The sequence below is a fragment of the Ruditapes philippinarum genome, unplaced genomic scaffold (genome assembly GCF_026571515.1).
Source record: "Ruditapes philippinarum isolate M1 unplaced genomic scaffold, ASM2657151v2 ctg2332_1_1_1_1, whole genome shotgun sequence".
Taxonomy (NCBI): domain Eukaryota; kingdom Metazoa; phylum Mollusca; class Bivalvia; order Venerida; family Veneridae; genus Ruditapes; species Ruditapes philippinarum.
The window spans coordinates 473-10,449 of NW_026853011.1; the positions used below are offsets into that span (position 1 = coordinate 473).

A 9,977-nucleotide genomic window follows, 5' to 3' on the forward strand; every position below is an offset into this window, starting at 1 on the left:
AAAAGTGCCGGGAGAGCTCTCGGATCTATTATAAATAAAATTCATAATCTGAAACAAACTGGATTTAAAACTTACGAAAAACTATACAATTCCTGTGTTATACCAATATCGATTACTGTGCTTCCATTTGGGATATAAACACTACCAATCAGCGGAAAATATTCACCACAGGGCGATACGGTACTTTTTAGGTGTACATCGATTTACACCTATATTAGCGTTACTCGTGAAATTGGATGGCTACCCAGCATGTACCGTAGATGGCTCGCAATGATCAGGTACTGGAATAGACTGGTAAAACTTGATGAGAATAGACTAACCAAGCGTGCATTCAATAGAGATTACAGCTCGCCAAATAACAGTAACTGGTGCAGTGATATTAAAACCGTTATGTCTAGACTTCACCTAACGGAGTATTACAATAGGAAACTCGCCGTCTCAATGGACTTAGCCAAAGAAAACATGAACCAGTTTTATTCAACCGTTTGGTCTAGAGATTACGAACGAGTATCAAAGTTGAGAACATATAGAACATTTAAAACTGAGTTTACTTGTGAGGAATATGTTAAGTTGAACTTAAAAAGAAATGAACGGGCTTTATTTGCTCAATTCAGAACCGGAATACTTCCACTTAGGGTTGAAACCGGACGTTATGTGGGTGAATCCCCTGCACAAAGACTGTGTAAGTTGTGCAATAGCGGACTAGTTGAAGACGAGACTCACTTTCTTGTTGAATGTGCTCTTTATAGTAACCCAAGATCTGTTATATTTGGAAACATTTTAAACTGTGATGAATTTATACGCAAATCAAACAAAGACAAACTTGTTTTCTTGGTTCAAACTCACCCTAGAAAATGTGCAAAATTTATTGTTAATGCTTATTATATCATAAGTAGTATGTTATATACTAGTATGCGGTGATTTTCATCAGTAAATACCTTAGATTTTCATCCTTTATTTTGTCTGTGTAAAGTTGTACATATATATGAACCTCATGTAACATTATCGATTATTACCCACATTTTCTTGAAAAGGTCATTTGTATTAACTTTTATTTAATTTATAATACGGATATATTGTAATTTGAGAAACAGCTATGACAAATTTCAACTAAATGTTACGGTATCACGACAACTCTTATGATATTAAGCGTTTATACTGACTCTATACAAATTAAGTTTAATACAGAACAATTATTCCTAATGTTTAAAGTAGTCATTTGTTATTTATGTTTAAACGTTAATTTTGCCTCTAAACAGCTATTATATGTAACTATGTTACACAGACTCTTATTATTTCAATTGTCCATTTGTATATATTCACGTGCATTTTACACTGTTGTTAAGGTGACCTATAGGCCTATAAGGCCGGGTGTTCTTTATTTACATTGTATATATGTAATTTTCATGTACGAAAACACATGTCACTATAATAAAAGATTATTATTATTATTATTATTATTATTATTATTACATAAAATGAGACAACATCTACTATGATTACTTAAGAACGTATAATTATTTAGCAAACAAGGTACAGGACAGTTGTGAACAACATTCGTCAAAGTATAAAGTACATGATAGCATGAAATAATTATATAATTTGTCTGACGAAAAGTTGATTCAATAGTGTCATTAATTCTCATTAAGCCGGCTGAGGTTGCATGCCTCTCCATGGTAGGTGAGACAAGTTAAATAAAAAATGCCAGTCAGAGATGTTGTGACAACGAAATTGATAAAAAAAACATTGTATTTCACTTATAAATTTACAAAATATTTCGGGGAAATTTCGGCATTAATTTACAACTACTGAGCCATTATTTGCTGATTGGGGAATATGACATCCCGAATACTGATAGCCTTGTTAAGTCAGTACAATCTTTCCCGCGCAGTTGACTAGCCAATGGAAAACAATATGTTTTTTCTAACGGGTCATCATCTTACGTCATAACCGTTTTAAGTCAAGGCCAAATCTCAAATTAACGAAGCGCGAAAAGACATAGACGATAAAAGGGGTTCATGATATCCAGTGACAAGAAACTTTCGGTATTAAAAAAAATGTACAAATACGTTTATGGGCTTGAAGTTTAATGTGTGTGATATTTACTTGATTAACATATTTCATATATGCATACATTAAAAGCAAATTAAAAACAATTCGAAAAAAGAGAAATCCTTTAAAATCAATCAACACAAAACATGAATCACTGGTATTTAAAATAGTGGCTTGATAAATTGAAGCATTACTGTCTGTTCAAAAACATGCTACATCATCTAGCATCGGTTCATGCAATATTCGATATTCAGCAACAAAACAACTGTTATACATTAATTGAAATAATTACTACCATGCTAGTTTTAACCTATGCTATTTTTACCGAAAACCATTGTTCTTAGAAACAAGGTGATAGGAAAGTCATGACCGTTTATGTGTTAATACTATCCAGCCTGTTGTGAGCTATTGTGGTTAATTAAAGGGTATGCTTATGCCTGAAATAGGTCATAGAGTTCATGTCTGGAGAGTGCTTGGAAGCTTTTATAAGACATTATCAATGTTGCTTCTCAAAACAAGAGGAAAACTGTTTTTTTTTGGGAAAGTAGTGTTTAAATGAAATATGTTTCTTCCAATTGAAACTTTTTCTTTCCCAATCGAAATTAGTATTTTCGCCTACCACAGAACATTGACCCATTACTATACGCTATCGAATTGAAACCTGACATCTACAATAATGTTAAACCTGAAGACTTTTCTTTTACTGGATCTGTGACGATAAAATTGAATTGTTTGAGAGACACTAGTATTATTACCTTAAATATAAATGGGCTGTCAATAGAGGGTAAGTACTCGTCGTGTTGTTTTATGATACTAAAACATTTACGTTTAGTTACAATACAAACGACGTTATAATATAGACGGTAAGTAATGATGAATGGACAAGGCTCCATCTGTGTCAATTTGAAGCGATGTTGAATATGAAAAGTTTAAGGAGGTGTATGAATAGTTTAATGCCCCCGTCAAATCTCCGACGGAAATGAAATACCGTGTCAAGACTAACAACTCGTCATTTCGAGGAGCGTGGCTTGAACACTCTCCATTTGCAAGTTCAGACAGGGTAAATGTGTCTTGTTGACATAATCATCAAGTATTTTCGAAAATACATATTTTGTATTTACTTAAAACTATTTATTTCTCTGGCTGATATACATTTTTACATAAGATGGATCACATTTCAAATATTTGTACATTATAGGAAATTAATTTAACACTGCTGAAAAAACAATCGAGCGTTTATAATTTGTAGAATTTTCTGATTGTCTAAATTGATGTACACGCACAAAATGGTTAAGTTTTTGAAGAAGAATAATTTTATATTTCCAATTAATGTATAATGTTATATACTCTATATTCAGGACCCGTTGTTGTGAATCTCGAGGGTAGTTCAGAAAACTTGTACAAGAAATATGTGATTGAGAAAGAGCTAGAGTTTTTATACATCCTGACAAACCAGTATCTTAAGGCGGGTAAAAATTATGTGCTCAGCATAACTAAATTTGATGGCCTTTTACGAGCCACCAGTGATGGATTATTTTATGCTTATGATGAAGAAGACGGTAACGAAGTGTAAGTATACACCCTTTGATTTTATCAGGAAACATAGGTCTATAACAGACGTTCTTAAATACAAAACATTCTTCCTTTACATATGGATCTGATGCAAAGTTATTATTTTAATGTAAAAACGCTTCTAATGCAGGAATATATTGCCTTTTTATAATTGAAAGGTTGAAAACTGGTTTGCTGGGTTAAAGTTAGTATTTTTTTATTTTGTTCTTATGTTTGATCTCAGGTATTTTGTCGCAACTCAATTTCAACCGATATCTGCGAGAAAAGCGTTTCCATGCTTCGATGAACCAGCGATTAAATCCCAATACGACGTTACTCTTGTGAGGAAGAAATCAGTGTTATCGTTATCCAATATGCCACTTTCTAATTCGACTAACAGGTGATTATCATGGTTTTTTTTTCAAATCTTCTATGGCTTTTTATGGGAAAATTTCCTAAGCATTTATCACTACAGCAAGGTTCATGTTCATGTATAGTAAACATGTTTAATTTAGTGTAAAATAGCCAATATATTATTTAACGGACTGCATATTGAAAGTACATTATCGCCCATATTACCTTCATTAAATAAGTCTCAATAACAAGTCTTTAATAAGTGCTTTTACTGAATTTTTTTTGCTTTATTACACATGGTATTTTGACCATTTAAAATTTCCATTGCGTAAAGTCCTCACCCTATATATTTTGAATATAACCAGATACTGACATACCAAAATTTGAGGTGGTCCCTCCCTCGGAAGCAATGACAAACCAAGTGATATTTCGTATTTATATGCGATCTGCCTGCCAACATAAAAACAATCCATTTTTTAACTTGATGTATAAAAAATGTAGATTGACAGATTTCGATTTTTATTGTACTTATCTATTCATTATGAAAGCTAAATTTGCTTTTAAAATAATATTTTAGAGCCAATGGTTGGATAGCAGATACATTTGAAAGAACGCCAAAGATGTCTGTGTACCTCCTAGCTTTCTTTGTTGGTAACCATGAGCATCTTGAAAAGACGACTGCAAATGGTGTCAAAGTAAGAAAATACTTAATGTTATTTCTCTTTTCTTTTATTCTTAAAACAAGCAAATGAAACACAAGCAAAAATAAAATGGAACTGTAAAAAATATTGATGAAACAAATCAAATTTAATTACATCTTAATATATATTGACAGTTTTAAGGTAGAACGCAACATCTTGCAATCTTTGGAGAAGCATCTTCAAAATTGGCATGTTAAAAGTTGACCATATTTTAATAAGAATTCCATTGATTTTAAATATTTCAAGACATTGTTTTACACATGACGTCAGATTTGACCTCCAAATCCGTTTTAGAACATGACGTCGTTGCTTTTTGTTGGCAAATGTTACGGATATCACAACGCCATACTTAAACTGAGGATACATTTCAAAGGAAGGTTAAAGACAAAAAATCAAAAATTTATTGCTAGAATTGTTAAATAAGCCGCTTCAAAGCTGAAACTGTAGCTAAACTGAATGCCAAATATTACTAAAAAAATTGCCAATTTTCTTTCCAACTTTCACACATTTTCCGGCGTAAAACGATGCATGAAGGAAAATATATTTTCCTTTGAGTACTGTAGAATTTAAGATATTTTGTCTGCCGATAACATTGTGATACTCCTAAGATTTACCAAGGATACGAGACGACGTCGTGTTCTAAAACAGGCTTTGGTGGTCAACCTTGACGCCATGTGTACAAAATAAAATGGCTTAAACTATTGGAATAAAATAAACGGAATCAAATCTGAAACATGGTCAACGTTTCACATGCCAATTTGCAAGACGCTACTTGAAAGTTTGTAAAGTGTAGCGTTCTACCTTAATTTGACAAAAAGTTAATTGTTTAGATATAAAGATGCATTTAAAAAATTTGAAAAATAAAATAAATAAATAAATAAATAACTTGCAACTTTGTCGTTTAATCAAATTATATAGCTGTTTGCATTATCTGAAGTTAATGTGTGTTACAAAGGAAATCATTTCTTTGTCGTTTAATTATTTATATAGCCGTTTACTAAAAATGCTGCATAATTTGAAAAATAAAATAAATAAATAACTTGCAACTTTGTCGTTTAATCAAATTATATAGCTGTTTGCATTATTTGAAGTTAATGTGTGTTACAAAGGAAATCATTTCTTTGTCGTTTAATTATTTATATAGCCGTTTACTAAAAATGCTGCATAATCTGAAGTTATCTTTTTGTTTCATTGGGAATCATTGGAACGATACGTCTCTGATTTAAGTAGAAATCGTCTTTACTTACTTGCTAATTTTACATAGTATTGTTTGTGTATTTCATTTTTTTTCTATTATTTGTCTTAGTTTCGTACATGGTCAAAACCTAGTGCTATCAATAAAACAACTTACGCTCTAGATGTAGGTGTAAAGATGCAAGAGTTCTTCGCAGATTACTTCGCAGTATCCTACCCATTACCAAAGCAAGGTAAAGATTTTGAATATATCAACGATTAATGCTGACTTAGCTGTGATTTCTTGCAGCATTAGCTGAACATACTTAAAATGAGCCACGACACGACAAAACCAACATAATGGGTTTGCGACCAGCATGGATCCAGACCAGCCTACGAATGCGCGCAGTCTGATCAGGATCCATGCTGTTCGCTTACAAACCCTATTACAAGTAGAGAAACTGATAGCATGGATCCTGATCAGACTGCGCGGATGGTCGCAAACCTATTATGTTGATTTTGTCAAGGCGCGGCTCAACTGTTTTAATATGTTGATATAAAATCGCATAAAATAAATACAAAAAAAATATACTTCAAGTTCAAATTGTTACTTGTGGTTGTTTGGGTGTTAAAGGTAACAAACCTCCATGTATTTCGTAACAATGGTTTTATGGACTCTCAAATATTTAGACAATCTTGCAGTCTTGCAATACGAAGCTCTCAAACGTTTTTTCGTCGGTGTTAAGTAATAATTATTTGGAAATTATACTCACGTATGCATTTAACGTTGAAATATATATGATGATAAAGATTGTGTTATAATGTATGATAATAAATTATAACAAAACTGTAGACAACATTGCGATATCAAATTACCAAGCGGGTGGAATGGAGAATTGGGGACTTATAGTTTATTCCGACAATGCGATGCTGGTAGACCTGGACAAGGATTCCCTCAAGTCAATAGAAACAGCAGCAAGCATAGTGTCGCACGAGGTTGCCCACACAGTAAATATTTTTTCTATTGGTATATACTATATGATATTACTAAATGTGTGAAATCAATACACCATTTAAGCGATGTACAAAGCTGTTTATGTTCAATTCTTTACTTATGTAAAAAATATTTTTTATATGTTACACTCCATGAAAAATATTATTTAATAAAATTATTACAGTGGGTTGGAAATTTAGTGACGACTCACTGGTGGGATGATATTTGGTTGAATGAAGGATTTGCAAGATTTTACCAATATACTGGTGTAGATGTTGTCCATCCAGACTGGAACATGGTAATTGATTCTCAATTTATACATTGAACTTTATTTTACACAATTATTATTTAACCACAATAACATGATACATGTACTTACATCTGTACATTACAGAAAATGATACAGGTTATTCAATTTGTTTAATGTTATTATAAAGAATTTTTTACTTCGAACACATTAATCATGAACTTGAAATTGCTGTTTAACATATCCATAACACATATATCACCGACAACTGAGGCGTTCTCCGTAAAATACACATTGATAAATATCTTATACAATTGACGATATTAACACGACATATTCGATATTAACACGACATATTCAGTGGCAAGCACTTGATATACAATGTAGGGTTAACGCACGTTTTTTCGTGTTATAACGTCTGCAGAGTCCCGAGGAACGGTTGGTGCCCGAGCCCGGTAGGGGGAGGGCTCCAACAGTTCCGATGGACTCTGCAGACTTTTTAACACGAAATAAACCTGCGTTGACGCTATTATAGCATAAAATTTAAAAAAAAAGATTCATGATGTATATTTAATACAAAACACATGTATTAAATCCTTGTTCTTGGACGGTATTTATCCAATTATACATGTTTTACGTATGCGTTTTATTTTTCCGTGGCCAACTACTTGGGAAAGTCAAATGCTCAGAACCGTTCGAAAATTCGAATTTTAATTGATTTAAAAAACATTAAATTACTCTGCCCAAGATGAAACATGACCCTCAAAAATTCTTAGAATGATTTCAAATTGACGGTAGAAAAAAGATCAGTGTCATCAGATTTTTGTTTTCAAGCTCACAAGTTTATAAAAGAATATCAGGCACTAAACATTATTCTCTCAAAGAAATATAAATAGCATTTATCAATATTAACATCAATAAAACAACATTTTCTCATATTCATTTGTGTTATCTTGTTTTGTAAGTTAATTGGAGGGTTAAACTGAATGACATTTATTTGTTTACATTGACAACTGTCCGTTTCTTAGAAAGGGGCGACAACCAAGATAAGCGGCGATGTCTATACGCCGTATTTCCGGCATAGTTACTTGAATGCTGCTCGCCGTTATGCGATTGAGGCCTTCAATAAACAGGCCAAATCGTCAGTTTTTTTGTTTGTTTACTTGGCCCTGTATGTATTGCGCATAGGTAAAACCGGGCTATAACAAGAGCGCGTGACTATGTTAACGCATGGTTTTGGCCCCGTTAAAACATGGGCAAAAAGGGGAAAATAGCCGATTTTATGCTATAATGACGTTTATTATTGACAGCAGCGGGGAGCTCTTTAGTCCAATAGACACAACTCTTTATTTTTCTTCTATTTAAGTGGGACAAGTTCATCAAAGATATACTACATAATGTTTTACTTATTGATGGAAACCCAAGATGGACCCATCCTCTTCACAATCCTGTGTACAAATCAAAGGACATAAGCAAAAATATATTTGGTTTTATTCCGTATCAAAAGGTATGTTTGTCTGCATGAGGTTTAAATTGACCTTTTACAATTCACTCATATATTTGGTTATGACAATACAATATCGAATATTTTTAAAGATAGGCACTTTGAGTCACTTTTGTAGTGGTAATATTTGGTTGCTATTTTGTTCTTGTATTAAATTTAAAGTCTTGAAGTTGTTGTTTATACCCTTTGTTATTTTGCGATACCAGACCTGTTGCTTTTATCATGCTTTTATCTACAAAATTCTCATCATTATTTGAATAAATATAACCGGCTTTTGTTTTATTTCAAGGGTGCAGCAGTAATACGTATGTTGAGTTTCATAGTTGGCCAAAACACATTTCAAAAGGGAATGAAAGTACGTCGATACTACAATTTCTAATGCCATTCATATCAGAAAAATAGAAATAAGAAAAGGAAATGCTTACGTTTTCATAAAATTAAGCTGTACTTCGTCTATTGCTTCCAATGCTGAGAAGAAATTCCAAATTTTGTAATGTTCGCTTGCAAATTAAAACTTATTCAAAAATAAAAATCTACATGACAAGCTTTATTAAGAATATTTTGAAAATAGAGTGAAGCTAAGCTGACAATAGTTTAGTTCATGCTTTAAATAAGTGGATTTAAAATTATCACCTTCGACTATATCTATTTTTATTTTGAATTTTAGAGATATATAAAAGAAAAACAGTTACAAAGCAGTGACTAATGATGATCTTTATTCTGCTATGGAAAAGGTAATGCATACAATTAGTATTGAAGTGTTAAGGTAATGAAATGGATTTAAAGAGCAAGTAGATTTAGAAAAAAAAATATATTCAGTTACAAGGGAAAAGACAAGAAATGAAAGAAAAGTAAAAGGATTGTATTGAATATCAATGAAAGTTATATTTCGGAAAGAGTTTCTAAAAAAGCTTTCAAGCTTACTACTCAATCCGTACTATTTATAGTGGGGCGGGAAATTGAGAAAATAGTGCAAATTGTGATACAAGCATGAAACTTTCAGGAAATCATCTTTAGACCATGTAGATTTCAAAAGTGAAGTGGGCCCAAAAATATCTCTGCTCATTCAAGATGGCCGCCATTTTCAAAATGGCCGCCATATAAATTTGAGTACATTCTAGCTCATTCATTCCAATTTTTTGTACAGACCTTTAACTCACACCAAAAGCATGCATATAATTTCTCCCTTCTCAAAAATTTAAATCTCACAAAATTTCTCTTTCATACTTCTTCCAAATCCAAGATGGCGCGTCCAATATGGCCGTCGATTTTGTGCAAAACTGTTATATCATTTTTATAGTATAATTTGTTGCACAAATTATGTTTATTATGATAAAAAAAGTGTTTAAACATATCAGAGGTAATCAAATTATATGTAAATCTCAATAAAAGTAAACATTT

At 32.2% G+C, this 9,977-nt stretch overlaps 1 protein-coding gene across 1 annotated transcript; it reads left to right on the plus strand.

The window, feature by feature from the left end:
* Positions 1–249: 249 nt before the first annotated feature.
* LOC132731451 (thyrotropin-releasing hormone-degrading ectoenzyme-like) lies at positions 250–8,955 on the plus strand. Its single transcript, XM_060717639.1, has 9 exons — positions 250–895; positions 3,411–3,621; positions 3,848–4,003; positions 4,535–4,652; positions 5,965–6,085; positions 6,685–6,839; positions 7,010–7,123; positions 8,439–8,579; positions 8,866–8,955. The coding sequence occupies exons 1-9, from the start codon at positions 250–252 to the stop codon at positions 8,953–8,955; spliced, it is 1,752 nt and encodes a 583-aa protein (XP_060573622.1).
* Positions 8,956–9,977: the final 1,022 nt, after the last annotated feature.

Coding starts and splice junctions, on each gene's coding strand:
- LOC132731451 (XM_060717639.1), top strand. CDS start 250: ATGTACCGTAGATGGCTCGCAATGATCAGGTACTGGAATAGACTGGTA. Junction 4,004..4,534: donor CTTTCTAATTCGACTAACAG/GTGATTATCATG, acceptor ATAATATTTTAG/AGCCAATGGTTGGATAGCAG. Junction 6,840..7,009: donor CGCACGAGGTTGCCCACACA/GTAAATATTTTT, acceptor AAATTATTACAG/TGGGTTGGAAATTTAGTGAC.